The sequence below is a fragment of the Populus alba genome, chromosome 14 (assembly GCF_005239225.2).
Source record: "Populus alba chromosome 14, ASM523922v2, whole genome shotgun sequence".
Classification (NCBI taxonomy): Eukaryota; Viridiplantae; Streptophyta; class Magnoliopsida; order Malpighiales; family Salicaceae; genus Populus; species Populus alba.
Genome location: NC_133297.1, coordinates 804,628 through 822,457, shown reverse-complemented (window position 1 = coordinate 822,457; position 17,830 = coordinate 804,628). Strand labels below are relative to the sequence as shown.

The 17,830-nt window shown below is 35.7% G+C and overlaps 2 protein-coding genes across 2 annotated transcripts; both read right to left on the bottom strand.

The window, feature by feature from the left end:
- Positions 1-6,090: 6,090 nt before the first annotated feature.
- LOC118037450 (protein BRICK 1) lies at positions 6,091-6,750 on the bottom strand. Its single transcript, XM_035043432.2, has one exon. The coding sequence runs from the start codon at positions 6,704-6,706 to the stop codon at positions 6,410-6,412; it is 297 nt and encodes a 98-aa protein (XP_034899323.1). The 5' UTR covers positions 6,707-6,750; the 3' UTR covers positions 6,091-6,409.
- Positions 6,751-8,223: 1,473 nt separating this feature from the next.
- On the bottom strand, positions 8,224-17,735 carry LOC118037270 (probable cytosolic oligopeptidase A). Its single transcript, XM_035043183.2, has 17 exons — positions 17,290-17,735; positions 16,931-17,098; positions 16,635-16,758; positions 15,508-15,584; positions 15,181-15,324; positions 14,868-15,098; positions 14,710-14,800; positions 13,710-13,831; positions 12,787-12,894; positions 12,444-12,689; positions 11,921-12,066; positions 11,390-11,507; positions 10,096-10,255; positions 9,959-9,990; positions 9,538-9,603; positions 8,871-8,942; positions 8,224-8,513 (listed from the first exon to the last, which is right to left on the bottom strand). Exons 1-17 carry the CDS (start codon positions 17,683-17,685, stop codon positions 8,427-8,429), a joined length of 2,388 nt encoding a protein of 795 aa, XP_034899074.1. The 5' UTR covers positions 17,686-17,735; the 3' UTR covers positions 8,224-8,426.
- Positions 17,736-17,830: the final 95 nt, after the last annotated feature.

Below are 17,830 nucleotides of genomic sequence, written 5' to 3'. Positions count from 1 at the left end.
ATACACTGGCCGCTCCAACTACTCCTCTTTGTTCCTTGTCCCCATCACCGTTTCCACAGCTTCATTGACTCTACCTTCCTCCCAAAATGTTCTCACAAGAACTGAAAGTCACACCATACAAAATGCATGAGCTACAAAATATTGTAACATTTCCCATATTAGGCAGCGACTGCATACCTTCGTCTGTAAGGGCTTTTAGAGATTCCCCGCTTCTGTTCGCTTTCCTGTAAGTATTCGTGGACTGATTCGTACTTCCCGGAATGCAGCACTATCTTACGACAAGCATAATCTGTTACTAGCCGAGGTTGGAAAGGCCTCCAAGTTAAGCTTAAAAGTTCCACTTCATGAATAGCCATGATACCCCCATATATTGGAAGTGGCTGAACAAGGTCTCCACTATGACATATTCAGATGAAGGGCTTTTGATGAACCAATACCAGACATCAGATCCTTTTGGAATAATCCCTGCTGGACAAATTGTCAACGGCACCACCATCTTAGAATCTCTCAATATTAATACCACTCCCATATATTGGAGGTGGGAGAAGGTGCTTGTGATGTTGGGTTGGGCTGTTCTATACACGATTTTTTTCTACATAGCTCTTCGATTCTTTTCAAAGAAGCAGAGGTCATAGAAAATCATATAGGGGAAGTAGAAGTTCCTTCATTGGAATTGCAAATGAGATCCTGCATATCCGTTTATTTGTTCTTGCATTTTGAGATCATATGCACTGATACCTCTGGAGAAACAATAAACTAGCAGCTCTTGACTTGTGCTTTTGTGCTCTAATCAACTTAGACAGGTTAGCAGTTGAATGGTTCTCTCCACTAATGATTTTCAACCTTGATCTTCAGCTCTATTGGATCCGTTAGCAGCTGAGAAAACTCCAGCAACCTACTGTTAGAAACTAATCTCAAAAGTTTATGAATGTTGCAAGGTTCTATGTAGAAGCCCCTGAAATAAATTTCTGCCCAGTGCATAGTTTTCTGGCATGCTTTCTTATTTAGACAAGTAGAAAAAATTCAGAAGGCTATTAGCTTGGGGTAAAACTTGGTGAGACATGGAAAATTGTTTTAAACCAGAAACTAACTTGCTGTCATCATGTCTTTTACGAGGTGGAAAACTGAAAAGCATATTAGCTAAAAACAAATCTTTCAAACATTGATGAAGCGTTTAACCAGGATCTTCAGGGTCTTTCACATGTCAATAAAGAGAAAATCCAATGATAGTCTTGATTATTCTTACCAAGGTTCTACCATTCAAGAACCTAATAAAATCAATCAATGACGAATAGAGAATTTTTTGGATGTGTATGATTATCTTGTTGCAGTAATCCTTCGATATTAACTATGCGAACAGTCAACTTTTATCTTTTAATTTTGCATCGTCATGGATATCGATACATTTCAAAGCTTGAACTGAGGCTCTTAGGGGATTTAAAGTATCTACAGGGAAAAGCTTCTGGTGTTTTGAAATTGGCTTAGCGGAGTTGACACAGGAAACACTGGAAATAGCATCGGTTATGCTGCCTATACCATCTTTATGCTGACCACCTATGCTGGGAAGAAAGTACATGTACATGTTTTCTTAGTTGCAAACATATAGGCAACCTTTTCTCTTCTCTTAATATGCACAAGGAAATATATCCGGTGTAAGATGTACTGGTAAAATGGCAGGAAGTGGCAGTGAAGGTCCTGTCATCTACTTCAGCTCGAGCAACTCAGGAATTCGTGAATGAGAAAGACATTGCACTCACAATCTTCTATTATTCATACAACAACTCAGCATTTCTCATAGAAATATCAGAAGTATAATCTTCTTGCTCTCTTTTCACCAAATTTTAATGTCACTGATTTTGCCAAATAACATCTCTTCAATATTCCCTGGTCTCATCATATCTAAATAGAAGATTCCTGTATTGACACAATCCAGTGAAGTCTGCAACTATGGTTCTTGTTTTAATTTAATGTCTACTCCACAACCGGTATTCATTGTCGATGTCTTTTGGGCATGAGAACCTGTTGCCTATTCTTGGTTAATGTTGTGAAAGTGATCAACAAATTCTCGTTTATCCATTTATGTCCAGTGGCTCTCGACAAGATCGCCTCTATGGTACTTTAAACCAGAAAAAAACTGTTCTGACATGGATCTCTTCTTAACAACTGGTCCCTTAACAGGAGAAGTAGAGAAAAACTCTTGCCTGGCCAACCAAACCCTCTATTGCTCTCGGTGCTCGAGGCAAGTTATATTGGGGTATTCAGCATTTTTACTAAATAATTACCTCTTAACTTATCATACCGAAAGCAGAAGCTACGTAGAAAAACTTTTAACATACTGTATTTCATACTGGCAAAAGGTTGCAAAAATATATTCACACATTTGCTCGGGGTTGCATTATACATAGAGATGTCAAGTCAAGCAACATCCTTGTAGATCATAGCATGAATGCCAAGGTGACAGACTTCGGCTTCTCAAAGTATGCTCCTCAAGAAGGAGACAGTGGTGCTTCTCTGGAGGTGTGTGTGTGTGGGGGGGGGGGGGTCTAAAATTGAACAGGTGAAATGAAATGCATAAAACATCGGCAATTAATCGGTATGTTTTGGAAACAATCGGAAATAACTCGGAAAAAGAGATGATCGGGCAATAAATCGGAATATAAAAGGATCTGTTTGGCGACTAATTTCGAATCATCGCCAAAAGATCGGAAATTAATCGTGATCTGAGAGTTTACTCCGTATTTGATCGGGAAGATATTCGGGAATTAATAGGTAAAGGATCGCCATCTAAATAAGCGTCTTAATTCCTCTCGAATTAATCGGGAATGACGATTAATTCAAGAATGAATAAGCAATTAATCTGTAGCTGAGTAAAAAGATCGGTGGATTGATCGGCAGCGAGTCCAGTAAAAAAAATAAGAAGTAAGCGGATACCTGATTTTTGGGCCTTGAAGAGAGAGATGGCTAAAAACCTTAAGTAATCGCGATAGTTGTTTGTAGCTTATTGGTCCATTGAGAAAATTAACCGCATTATTCAAAATTAAAGTAAAAAATTGATATGAAATTAAGAAATTGTTTTTTTATTTTATTTTGATTATAAGATTTAAAATAAAGATTAAATTTAATTTTGATTTTAGAAACTAAAATCAAAACAACCCAATCAAACTAAGGCCGTGTTTGATTGCAGGAAAGTGAATTCCTAGAATTTACTTTCCTGCTATGTTTGGCGACGACAAAGAAAAATAATGAAAGGAAACTGAATTCCATCCACCTAGAATTAATAACGTTCTTCAAGGAAAGTATTTTCCTTCTGTTAAAAAAGGAAAACACTTTCATTTTGGCGTGCGCAGTGCACGCCTTCACTTGCTACAGTAGCAAGTGATATAATTCACTCGCCACTGTGTCAAGTGAATTATAATTCGCTTGCACTGTAGCAGTGAATTAAAATGCAAATGGGTTTTTGATTAAATCAAAGTTTAATTAAGTCCTCAAACTTATTAATTCTTCAATTAAACTCTTGATTTCATTAATTAAAATAATCTAAATTTTAATTAAATCAATTCTCCAATTAAACCCTTGATTTAATTAATTAAACTAGTCAAGAGTTTAATTAAATCTTTAAACTTCCAATCATGTTGCCCTTAACCCAAATTTTAATTAATCCTTCATTTATTTTTTTTTCATCTTTTTTTTTTAAATAATAAAAATAAAAAGGTCAAAAATTGGGTTATGACAATTGTAAGTGATTAAATATTTTATATATAATAGATAAACTTGAAAAAAAAATTAATTCATTAATAAATTATTTTCCAGTTCATTTTCCATAACACTACCAAACATCGGAAATACTTTCCCGGAATTCACTTTCCAGGAATTCACTTTCCAAAAGGAAACTACTTTCCTGCAAACAAACGAAACCTAAAAATTGAAAAAACCCACTAAAAATTAAAAGTCTATTATAAAAATAGCACAACTAAAGAACCCATGAATTAGATTGGACTTATTAGGTTTTAAAAAATGCAAATCTTAACTGAACTAATGATGAATTAGGATTATTTTTTTAGGAAAAGTTGTTGGTTTTCTTAGTTGTTTTTCTATTTAGTTTAGGAAATGAAATAAAATGTTTAATAATTTTATTTTTATAGTTTGTTTTGGAATTTTATTGTTTTTTCCTATTGTTTTTTCCTTTATTCTCAGGTTTTCTAGTTTGTCTAAGTTAGTTTTTGAGTTTATTTAAGGAGTTGTAAACTTCTTAGTGAGACAGACTATTTAAAAAAAAAATATTCAACAATAAAATTATAAAATTAAGATTCTGTATGACAAATCTATTCGACTTCAAATCTGTCTATGTAGTTTGCTTTCTTATTTGTGTTTCTATCCATGTAAGTTGATATCAGAGTCCAACGATCCTAATGGTTATTTGCTTTTTGTGTGTTGGAATAACCATATGATTGAAAGAAAGTTGCAAACTAGGATATGCTCATGTAGAAGATGATGAGAAGATTCCTCTTAATAAAGGGATAAATATATGTGGAGAAAAGTTGCAAAACTAACTCGTTAGTTGGCTGATGTGAGGGGCTTGGGTAATGATGAGAAGAGTGATCATGGATTCATGATTAATTTTAAAAACTTATTTCAAAGGCATGAGTAGATAAAACAATTTCTTGATCAAGATAAATATGTTGTAAATGAAAAATGATTCTATTTTCTTTATGGATTAGAATAAACCATCAAATTTTGATGAGGATGATGTTGAAGGAGAAAATTTAAATGCATTTTTTTTTTTTTGTGATGTCTATATAAGGGGAACAAATTTAGAAGTGATTCTCGAGGTGATTTTTAATGAAGTACATTGCGAACAATGTGCCTTACCTTGAAGAGAATTTTGAAATTGATAGGATGCAAGCTGATGTTATCTTATTTCAAATAAAATTTGTGAAGTAGATTTTTAAATCTTCTACTCACTATAAGATTGGTTTCGTTAGTAGAAAAACTAAAAATATTGTTGACAGATAGAATGTTTTGTCTTCCTAGTTGCTTATATTCTTGTTTGCATCAACTAATTAGTTTGATTCAATTTAAACTTAAAAAAAATCGATTTGTTGTATCATACGTAAGCCAAAAACCATCTTTGGCTGAATCCTAGTTTATAACTCCATCATTCTGGTATTACTCAACACAACATGCTTTGCAAAGAGTGAAGTCTTTTGCTTTTGGGTGGCTTTGCTTGAAATCCTAAGTGGCCAAGAGACTCACAACGTGCACAGGCTACGAAATGCGTATAGCTTAGTTGATTAAGAGTCCGTTTATCTTTTTTTTTTTTTTTTTTAAATACTTTTAAAACCAAAAACAAACTGCACCTAAGCATGTCTTCTAGGTCAAGCTTAACTTCTCGTTTTCAAAACTTTGATGGCTGTGGTGCCTCTGTTGTCTATATCAATCAAGTATAACTAGCATATCTGCCTGAATTTCCATGTCAACCAAAGAAATCACTTTCCTGCAGGCAAAACCTTGCATAAGGGAGTCAAGGACTGATGAAATTGTGGATCATGGCATAAAGAGTGGGTACATGCTGCGGCAACGTGGAGAGTGGTGGAGGTGGCACTAGCATTCTTGTCAACCTAAACTGCCCAAGCATAATGAAAACAGTAGTCTAACGTATAAATCAACCCCATAGATACTAATCAGGAAGAGCTAGCTGCTAAAGAGCTCCGGCAAGTGAAATTCATCAAACACCTTGGGAGCAAAGAGGCAAGCAACCACGGAGATACAACAGAGGATTCAAAACCAAAAACATGAAAATCCTACATCAAAAGAACTGAAACCAACATCACGAGACATAAACAGACCCAATACAAACCAAAATAACAAGGAGCAGCCACCAACTCTAGCCAGAGCAGACACAAAACCAATGCATGACAACAGGGATAAACTAAAGAATCATTTGGCATTGCTGTTGGGGTGGTGCCTTTTTTCTTAAGAGCATGCATCAAATTGATGTTTTTCTAGATAATTTATAAGTATCAAATTGATATTTTTTTAGCAATTCTGACCGAATAAATAAATAAATAAAAAGGGCAAAATCCAAATCCATCAAGCAAAAAACACAAGCATTAGTGATAAAGCTTCAACCTTTTTCAACATTGGATAGTCATTGAGTTGGAAATCATCGATCCTTAAGACGACAACCTAAGAGGAAACCAATAATTCCACCTTCAGCTTCATATTCAAAGCATTGATCACATCTTTATCAATATCCGAGCAGAATCTTCAGCGGCATCAACCCTAAGCTAATATCGAAGAAAATGAACAATAAACATACAAGAAACTGATAAATAACACCAAAAAAAAAATTAGTAGTTGATTATTACAGTAAGTGAAACCCAATGGAAAAAAAAAAAAAAAACAGAGATCAAGCGGTGGTGGTAGTGGTGGAAGTGAAAAGAGAAGGATTTGAAGTGGCCGTGGAAACTTGGAGTTCGAGAAGCTGTAAACGACGCTCCAAAGTATCAAGCTTGAGATTGAGAGAAGACAATTTGGACTTGGTGGTGGACTCAAATTGGATGAGGAAATCGAAGAGACGACGGATGTTGAGAGATATGTGAGATATGAATTCTCTGTTCTCCCAATCTGCTTGTACTGCTATCCCTACGTTCACCGCGTTTGTTATCCCTCCTCCGCCTCCTCCTCCTCCGCCTGCTCTCGCCATTTCTTCTCTCTCTCTTTTTCTCTCCAGATCTGAATCTTATGGACATACCCATCTCCAACTTATTATATATACGGTTATTAATTTTGTTTTTCAACTTTGTCCCTATAAGTTCACCAATGTTTCACTTCTACACTTATGATTTATCATTTTTTCAATTATAATATATATATATATATATTCTCGTAGCCTTCTACAGTTCTACATAGTTGACAGACCCGGCTTGGGACTAGTCCAGAAAAATGCTTGGAGCAGGATTAATTCTCTCATAGGTTACAGAGTCAATTATTTTTATTTAAAATAGTGTTATTTTATTCTTAAATATTTTTTTATTGAAGTTGATTTAGTTAAGATTGGCTTAATTATATAATTAATCTAATCGAGCTAATTAGATTTTACTTTATCAAAAAAAAATTTCTAGTTCAATTTAATACTTAATTCAAGTAAGGAGTTTTCTTGATCAACCTATTAAATTGACTTTATCAAGAGTGATATTATAAAAGTTTAGTATTAAATAAATAATCTGTTTTTAAAATTTAATTTTGAGTTTTTTAATTTTTAATTTTTACAGCATAAATGTGAATTCGAGAGAAAAGTAAGAAAAACAATGAGAAAAAGAAGAAGAAGAAAAACAGCTTTTTTGTTTGTTAGTTAATGGTAAGGGGGAAATTGAAACTTTCTGGAGAACTATAGGGGTTATATTAAAAAGTTTTAAACTATAGATATAAAAGTGAAACACTTATGAATCTATAAGGGCAAAAATGTAGCTTACCCTTTGTTTATTTTTAATGCAGCTTTTTGCTGACTCCCTTTCCCATATCCACCTAAAATGGGGTCAGTTTTTGTAATTGTGGCCTTTAATTCTCATTTCTTTCCTTAGGTTTAACTCCCTAATAAACATCCAATCTTTTCTTTCTTTCAAGGCAAGCCCTCATTATTACATTTCATTTTTCTTTTCCTTTCAAGCTTCAATGTGTTCAGAGCTCAAACATGCAAGAATTTAAATTTAAATTTAGTTATTTCTTCCTACTTGTTTATTATGAATTATTTATTTATTTAAGTAGTTTAGATAATTAAGATTTAACCATGTTTGTCACCAAAGATAGATAGAAGGAAGAGTCGATTGAATTAAATAAAAAAGAAAGAAAGAATAATGTGCTATCCATTTAGATGTTTAGTTAATATGAGAGAGAGAGAGAGAGAGAGGATGGAAATCAACTTATTTAGATTGAAGATATTAAAAATTGAATGGATCAAAATATTATAAAAAAACAAGGATTGAAAAATCCCTTCATCGAGTCTTTATCCATATTGTCAAAGGATAAATATTCCTAATAATTCCTTTATTTTTATTCATCCTTCTCCCAATTCCTCTCGAAAAACAGATGCAAGTTATTTTAAGGTTAGATTGCTCTCTGATCTTACTATCTATGTCCACTGCAACGTTCCATTTCATGAACAATAGCCATTAGAAAAAGGCAAAGAAAAGCAACCAAAAAATAAACATCACAAGAATCATCTTAAGAGGTGTTTGAAAGGAGAATCATTACTACTTGAATAAAATCATTTTCCAAGTTCATTGTGCAATAATGATCTATTGAATGAGATAAAAAGGGCTTGGACTTTGACGACAAGAATATCCCCCAGGAACCAGATACAGTTTTGCCACTCAATTTGAAGAAAGAACAGCAGCCCGGATACCATCTGGTATGAAAAATGCAACTTATGCAGAGGTTGTCACTGATAACAAGCCATTGTGCCTGAGCAGTGCCTCTGGCGAAGGTTCACGCCCTCGGAACTCAACAAAAACCTGGACGTTTCAAAACAAGGAAAGTCAAGTTCAAGAAGATGGGAATAATTAGCAAGGAACGTTTGAACATCCTAATTGCTGGAATTATTAGCTTTCAAGTTTTTGGATGATGTGATTGAGCTAACAGTTATGTTCTTCTTTTTTTTTTTTTTCAGGCCAAAAACTTCAAAGGTTTATAGTTAAACAGTTAAACTGGATAAACCAGCGCAAATGTAGGCCAAGAATTGAGGTTGTATCAAAAGGACAGGATAGAATAAGAGAGCAAAACCACACAGAAGTTATCTTATTGACAGCTTGTGAAGAGAGGGAGCTTAAGTAAAGGAAATTCAGCAGGGAATATAGTTTTTACTATCTAACCTCTAGTGGCGCTTTTCCACCTCCAAGAGCAAGAATGGTTTCCCGGAACTTGTGCCCTGTTTCTTTAACAGCCTGTTGCATCACAGAGCTTCGTTATTCCAAGCTATACTTGCACCAAATGCAAATGTGAAAAAGGAAAAAAGACATTGTTTTTTTAATAAATTGTTCATGTCATTATCATAGTATAGCACTCATTATGACGTAACAAACTCCAACTAAAGGCATTGATATGGAAGAATTCTTGGAACTAGAGATACAATTTCAAACTTAAAGAGGCTAGGGATCCCACATCTCAAATTCCTCATGGAATTTTAATGTCAAAACCCATTTCATTAATATCCCCAGCCAAAAATCATTGCTATTTATCAGAAGGATCAATTATGATTTTGAGGTAGGATTCTTAGTCAACTCCTAGATCGATGAGATGAAATAGAGATATTATGATTGGTGAGCTCCAGGAAGGACCCGTCAGGGAGAGTTCAAACACTCCAATTAATCTTGACACAGATTACAACCCACCAAGAGGATGCATGAATGAATAATCAACTAGGTGCAATGTAGAAAGAGAATTTCTATAATCAATGCACACAAATCAAAGATGGAAAATTAAGAGTAAAAGATCAGTGGCAAGGCTGCATAGGTCAGTTGGACAGCCCTTTATCCATACCTTGTGGTTATCCAATCCAGCATCCTCAAAGGCTGAGAAAGCATCAGCAGATAATACCTCAGCCCACTGCAAAAAGGAATTGCCTTTAAATATCATGCCATAGAGTGACAAAATGAGGAGAGGAAACAGAATATAAATTGCAGCCAAACTTCCTCATTTTCTGTGTGTCAGAAACATGGAAGAAAACAGAGAATTGTGCAAGCTCAAGCCAGACTTTGGACCTATAGAACGCTAAAATTCAAGTCACTTATGGAGAGCCTACAAGACGATCATATAAAAGCTGAGGGAGAAAACTTCTAAGATATTCAATTTTCTTAACTAACAATGATTTGGACTACTATTAGCATAACTAACATTGCAACATTCTTTTCAGCTTTAACTGCATTATTGTGTGCAAGTGTACAAGTATTTTGACACATACCTTGTAACTGTAGTATCCAGCTGCATAACCGCCTAATATTCACAAAAAGGTATAAAAATCAAGGGAATGTAAAAGGGGAAGGATGAAGCCAAGTAAAAAAACTGAGAAATCCAAATAAACATTACAGTCAAGCAAACCTGCAAAAATATGACTGAAACCGCAGAGGAATCTATCTTCTGGCAAAGGAGGGATCACTTGTGTCCTTTTAGAGACCCTTTGGTCAACATCATAGATAGACTCCAACGCACCTGGTATATATTTTGTATGCAACTCCAAATCTAAACTTGCAAATTTTATCTGAAAATAAACAGTGAGTGAGCATTCATTCCAAAAACTAAACTATCCAAAATAAGGTAAGCGTTTCTCAAACATAACATTTTCACTTGAAAATGTGGGAAATTAGAAACCATATATAATGTGATGAGAGGGGTCTATTTCCATGATCCTATCTTCTAAATCCACAAACATGTTAAACAGGTTCCACACAATATTTTTTTTAAAAATTTTAATAGACACCCTTACTCTCTTTAAGTCCTGATATCAAGTTCTTTCCTCACCCCCATTTTATGCAAGGAGAAAGAGGATAAAAGAAAGTCCATGGTGTTTCCCCTTACTGTGTCTGCCAGTAAATCCTAGTCACAGACTACACAAAAATCTTACAATGGAGACAATGGCACCAGGGAGAGGAACATAAAGAAAGCCAGGTTTTTTTTTCTTTTACAAAAAAGCCAGTTGAAATTTCTCAATCTTTTGTTTGTTGAATTTTAAAAAGAAATTCAACAATGGCATGCTCAAGTTTTGAAGACCAAATGATTCACTTCCACTGCGTTTTTCTCAAGCTTCTCTATGGTTTTGTTGAAAGACAATACCGAGGTGATTTTAAGCTCAAAAAAGAACTTTGAACCTGCAAGTTCTCAAGTTGCAGTTTCAAAGCCATTAGAATGTTTACAACTGAAATTGTGACAATTAAGAAAGGAGAAGGAATGTGATTTTCCCTTATGCCTTGATGAAGCTGGTGAACAGTGAGTAGATCACCACAGTGGGGGTGAGGAATTTGACTACTTGTAGAATTTGAATGGTGCCAGGAGAGAGGAAAAGAAGTTGCCTAAAAAAATAATAAAAAAGGCACGCAGGTCCATTTACGGTTTTCTCATGGACTCGGAATATAAGGTGTAAAAATTGACCGTCCTTAATGTGATATACATAATAATTGTATAATGGTAACAATCTTGTATAATGGAAATAAGTATCTCAACAATCGTGAAACTGGAAAAAGGAAATGAGACCTAACATAGAAAGAAAAATCTAGTAAGAAAGGCACTATCCTCAGATGACTACTGACAAAACAAAATGAACGTAGCATATACAAAAACTTAAAGCCAAAAAATTGCAAAACGAAAACAATGGAAAGCACCATTATAAACTAATTACCTGACGAAGACTAAAGGACCCTGCTCGAAAAGTCCTTGCAGCAAGAAGCTTCAAGTACACTTCTTCGGGGAGACTTTCCCCAGTTTCATAGTGCTTTGCAATGCCCATCAAAGTTTCCCTGCAGCAACACAAGTAAATACATACATGTTGCGTAAATTTGTAATTGATACTATCTAAATAGATGAGATCCTTCAAGAACATTTATATAAATCCAAATCTCCATGATAGAACAAATGAGTAATTTATAAATAAGTTGCATCATAGCACTTGTCATTGGAAAACCACAATTCCAATGTCTTGCTATGTGAGTGAAGAGAAAGAAGCTATAAGAAACAAACCAGACTGCTGTAGCCAAGGAGCGTTTATCCATAGTAAGGAATGAAATAAAAAGGAAGCTTAAGAGCTATATTCATAATCATGAACCTTGTACTCACAGCAATTAATCCTTTTTCTTTCCACAAAGCTGTTTGAAAGAATTATACTACCAATGCTATGGAAGATCAATCTCCACTGAGGTTCACATTATGTTACCTGTGATAACACCAATTTTCCATGAACTGGGAGGGTAATTCAACAGCATCCCACTCTATACCCCGGATGCCAGCAACAAGACCCTCATCCTGCTTGGTTAGCATATGCTGGAGGGCGTGACCAAATTCATGGAATACAGTCTCAACCTGCAAAAAGTGTCATCAACCCTCGTAACTAGGTTATATAAGATATAAAACCACACCACTCACTGCAATATCCATTTCCATTAGTAAATTGCATGATATGCCTTTCTTTCTAAAACAGCACCGAACTTCCCTTTCGTAAGACACATAACTCCATAATAATCAACCAAATTAATGCAGTATAACGATATAAAATTCTTCATTCCATGAAAGCCAGGTATGTGATAGTTAGACATGTTTTCCATTTCATTTATGTTAAGGAAAATATACACATGTTGTTGCACCATTACACCGATATTTTGAGTTATTGTGTCTGAAACTTATGTAGGTTTCTGCAGAGAACAACCATGTCCCTGATCTAAAAATCAATGTTAACTTACCTCCCGAAATGTCATCAGGCTTGGTTTGTCCCCAACTGGCGGTGTTTGGTTGCACACCATGTGGGCAATAGGCAACCTTGGAGCAGTACCATTGGGTGACAAAACACAACTTCGAGAAACTACCTCATCCATCCATGCACCACCCCGTTTCTCAGATGGACGAGAATATGGATCAAAATAGAAGTATGCAATTGGACTATCCAAGGAATCTTTGACGCAGTAGAATTTAACATCATTATTCCAAACCTATTACACAACAAATGGTTATTGATAGAGCTTAAACTAAATAAGCTCCTTCACAAACAGAAAAGCAGTGTAAAATGAAGTTAATGAAATAAATCACCGGAGCAAGACCATCAGCTGGTTCAATATCAATTCCAAAAATAGTCTTTGCAAGGTTGAAAAGGCCATCCATAACCTTTGGCAATGAAAAAAATGGACGTAGTTCTTCCTGCAGAATATAAACCAAGAGATACAAAGCATTTTCAGACAGAAATATATATTACAGAAAGAATAAGGCAAGCAGATGAAGCAAACAATAGAAGGTGAGACATTAGAGCATTGAAGATAATCATCTGCAACGCTTATCACACAAAATGCTATGGCACTTACGGTCATAGAGTTGTAGGCGCTGCATCATGGTAGCAGCCATATTCTCCATTATGCAACAGGTTATAAGTATGTAGTAGTGGTCTTAAAGCCTGTTGAATGGCATTGTGTAACAACAATTGATGAAATTTAAAACTAGGTGCACAACATTAACACTCACACATCCATTCTTTAGTACCATGAAGTGAAAGGAAAGAACTCGTTTAAAGACAGCAGGAATGGATTTCGCAATCAAAGAAAAAGAATTATATCTACATAGAGTTTCTTATCAATTATATCACTCTTCTTTCTTCGACAATAAGAATTAAATCAGTTCCTAACCCACCTTTGACCATGATTATAAAAATCAGCATAAATATAAAAGCTAATGGACCTTTTACAAAACAAAATGTACTAAACCCACCCAACCAAAAACAAGTGTATATAGGTAGATGAGTAGCATACTAATAAACTATCATTGGAGGAACATGTCACTTTTATAGAGCCAGGTGAATTTGAGAGCAAATGCCTATAGAACAAACATAAATCATAGCTTGACATACCAAACCTGCAACATGCTTAAATCAAAACTATACCACATTATAAGCAGAGAGTGAGAATATAGATGGAGAGAGAAAGAGAGAGAGGGAGGGAGGGAGGGAGGGAGGGAGAACCGACCTCATTGATATCATATTTTGACTCACGCAGCCTCTCAGCCCAGAAGCCTGTATCCCAGTGAGTTAAATCATTTGCTTCCATTGCACCTTGACTTTTGGAGAAAATTTTAAGGTCTTCCATATCTACAAAGATCAAAGAAAGGATCTAGTTGTTAGATGTTGAAGCAGACAAAGAAACCATCATAATGATTTCAAGGTCTTCCGTATCCACAAAGAAATAATCTAGTTGTGAGAATCTGAAGAAGACAACTAAACAATCCAAACTGATTTATAGTGATGTGATGTTTGAAAATTGAGATATTTATGTAATATCTAGCAAACTAATGTCTTGATGCAATGCAAGCACTGAGTGGCTGTCAAAAATTGTACAAGGCAAAGCACCCATTGAAACAAACACTAGTACAACTCTACCACGAATTCAAGATGCTAGTACACCTGAAAATCTTCAACTAGCCCAATTACCAATGCAAAGAAGAGAGCACGTTTGAACCACAAGATATAGCAAGTGATATTACTGAAAGAGTTTTGAAGTTCCAGGTTTTGAAGGAGGCAGATCCTACAATTGATAGAAGCTTACCTAAATCGAGATGCTATTATAACTGAAAATCTCCAAGCAGCCCACTTACACATGCAAAGAGAGGGTAAGTTTGCAGTGCCACATATAGCATGTGATATTACTAAAAGAGATGAAGTGGGAAATTTTGAGAGGTTGAAAAGGGCAAGGTGTGCTGGGATATGCATTTTTTTAAGAATATACTAACCCTGTAGTTTAGTTCAACCACAGATATCACAAACAGACAACAGCATACCAGAGCAATGTATGACATTTTAGTAAATGCAGATTTTTCATATTAAAAAGCTGCAAAGAAAATAAAAACATGACTTTTCAAGAGAAAAAGTCACAAACAAGCAAAACTCTTGACAAGCAAAGTTTCACTTAAACTTCAAAAGTATTGCAAAAAGGTGATGCCACTACAGTCCCGAGAAATTTAATATGTTACCTTGAACAGCAGCATTCCAAGAAGCTGCGCGCAGCTTTTCTAGTAGCTCTTCTGCTTTCTCGACAGTAGCCATCTTGGTTGCCATGCTTACCTGTTATAAATAATTGAATCAGCATATCAAAAGTAGCTTTGAGCTTTAACATAATAATGAATCATACCTCAGTGTAGTTGTTGTAGCCAAGGAGCTTAGCCTTTTCAAGCCTAAGCTCCAATATTTCATCAATAATTGCTGTATTATTCAGATCACCACTTGAAGCTCGAGTTACATATGCACGGTAGATTTCTTCACGTAAACCACGATTTCTTGCATGTTGCATGACAGACATAAAACTTGGGGCATCCAATGTAATTATCCATGGTCCATTCTCAGCAGATGCATCTGTATGCCCCTGATACGATGATATATAATAGAAAACACTTTATTAGACTTGATGAATGAAACCAACTAGCAGTGATAATGACATGCAGTACCTTAGATACTGCAGTCTGTGCAGCCAAACCAAGTGAGGTAGCAGGCAATCCTTCAATATCTTTCTTATCTGTTATGATTTTTTCAAACTTCTTTGTGGCATCCAGTACATTCTCCCCAAATTTTTGGGATAGTCTTTCCAGTTCCTGCAAATCAAACAGTTAATTGAGAAGCAAGCAATGAGCAATGCAAAACTAAGACTTGCACTGAACGGTAGTTGTCATTGAACTTAAGAGTGCGCTTGGTAGCATATGCACATAACCAAGTGTCCCAGGAAGGAATAGAAGACAGCTCTGTCTTTCAAACGAAAATTGTTGATATAAAAGCACCTGTTCAATTTTGTTGAACTGCTCTCTTTTATCATCATCAAGAGCAACACCATTAAGAACCCCTTCTTTTATTTGGGCTGTATTCATAAAAATATAAAAGCCATCAGGCATGTAAGATAGCTTAGGTGTAATCTCAAATGATCATGTCACAAGAATTAAATAGGAAGCAAGGAAACTGAAAATGATATAGCATTTATTTGGTAAGTGATAACCCTAGCGCACGACAGAGTACATCTGGTTGGTAAGAAGTAATCTGAAATTTGTTGAAGAGTACATCTAGTAACTGATGGGGTTCAATGAAACCAGCAGATCAACAGGATTTCATGAAATATGCGACCATTAAAAGCACTTTCCACATCCATTCAAGTCACAATTGACCAATATCAGTGGAAATAAATTCAATTAACATGATTTTTCCTCCCTCCTTCAATGTTTCAAGCTCATATCATTCTCAGCAATCAGCGTAATCCTTGTATGACTATTCAGTGTACAGGTGCTTGCTGCCATAAAATTGCATCTGGTGGCCTTAGAGGCATAGAAACATCTCCTATCTATCAACAACTGCAAGGTAACACACACTCATTTCTATTCTTCTCTGATAGGCAGGCCCCCAAAGACCAAATAATCAAATAGTTAAAGTTGCATCATTTACAATGATCCAAATATGAAAACCAGATCATGCAACCCTGTCTTGGTGGATGGGGGCTAGTTATCAACTCATTTGATACAAGAGAAAGGCATCACAAAATCATGTACATGGATGCAGTCCAGGTGCAACGCAACTCAATCCAAACTTAACAAGAACATTGCTACAACATCCAAAACAACCCCTGCAAAGAACTCCTTTCCCTCTTTCAAGAAAAGATTATAAAGTAAGGCCTATTCTAGTGGTCCCAACCCCGCCAGTTTAATGCTGCTGACAGCAATCAAGAGTGATCCAGCAACTAAACTTGTTTATGGTCATGACACCATAAAAATTCAGCAAACCAACGAAACTGGTAGACTGAAGTCACAGGGTAACAAAACCAGACAGCTAGAGAAAAACAAAGAATTAGGTAAACGAAAAACGTAAAACGTAAAAGCACATAATAATATTTCAGACAACAAGAGAAGTTTAAGATACTTACATTCCACTATACGTTTCCGAGCATCACTTAGTGATGACCATTGAGGAGAGTCTTGGATGGCCTTAAATGCATTATATATAGGTTTACTTTGTCCCAGCCTAAGCTGAAATTTCACCTTTTCGGGCTGTAGACAAAAGCTAAAAGCTGTGAGCACAAAAGGGCAATGCAGCGCACAAATTCACAAGAAGGGCGATAAACAAATTAATGCAGAATTAAAACGAACTTTTAATCAAAGCAAAATTTTGACTCATATATTAGAATTCATGTGCATAGAGCATGAGAAGACAACAATTTACCTGAACTTCTTCGATAGCAGCGCGGAGTTCAGGTGAGTCTTTAACAGCCTTAAGATGATTTATCATACCCCAAACAACAGTCAACTGATCTGCAATCTTCTCCAATGGCTCTACCAATTTTGGCCATGATGGCTCCACTGTTCTCTCCAATTCCTCCAAATCACTCTCCTACAAAAACATCAGTAAGAACCATCACAGACCAAAAAGATCAAACTTTGATCAACCCATAAACTGGAACTAACAAAAGATTTCAACTTGATAGCACAAAAAGCAGAATACAAAAGGTTAGCAAGGAATAATTAAAGCAAACCCAGAAACGAAAACGTCAAGAACAAGAACATATAAAGACAAGAACATACGAGGTTCTTTAGGAGAGCACGAATCCCAGGTCGAACATGTTTGGCCTCAACAACATCAAAAGGAGGGAATTCAAAGTCTTGCAGTAAAGGATTGGCCTCATCAACAACAGGGTCCATTGAAATTGAAGAGTAGCAGTTAGAGATAGAGGGAGGGGTTGTTGCTGTTGTGGTTGATGATTTGTGAAGTGTTTGGAGACACAAGGAGAAGGACGAAGACCAGAGAGGGCAAGGATAAGATTTGGGAAAACGTTTGGGGGTAAAATGGGAATAAGGGAAGTGGTTGTTTGTGCGTTGGAGGAGCAGGATGGAGCGGGAGAGAGAGATACGTGAAGCCATGAGAAGGTTGATTATAAGGAGAACAGCTCCTACTGGATGTACTTTTCTAGTCTCTGCCATGTGTTGTATTGTGTGGAGAGTACAAATAGTTTTGTTGTTTTTATTTTCATTTTCCCTCTTGTGGCGTGTGGGCATACTTGTCTTGAGCCTAAGAAAATTATGTATATAGTAATAAAACTCGACCTGTCTGAAGCCTCCTGTATAT

Excerpts from the sequence above, each read along its gene's own strand:
- LOC118037450 (XM_035043432.2), bottom strand. The coding sequence starts at position 6,706 with ATGGCGAGAGCAGGCGGAGGAGGAGGAGGCGGAGGAGGGATAACAAAC.
- LOC118037270 (XM_035043183.2), bottom strand. The coding sequence starts at position 17,685 with ATGGCAGAGACTAGAAAAGTACATCCAGTAGGAGCTGTTCTCCTTATA. Across the intron at positions 15,099-15,180 it reads CACAGACTGCAGTATCTAAG|GGGCATACAGATGCATCTGC; the intron begins GTACTGCATGTC and ends TCATCGTATCAG. Across the intron at positions 12,067-12,443 it reads GCCTGATGACATTTCGGGAG|GTTGAGACTGTATTCCATGA; the intron begins GTAAGTTAACAT and ends CACTTTTTGCAG.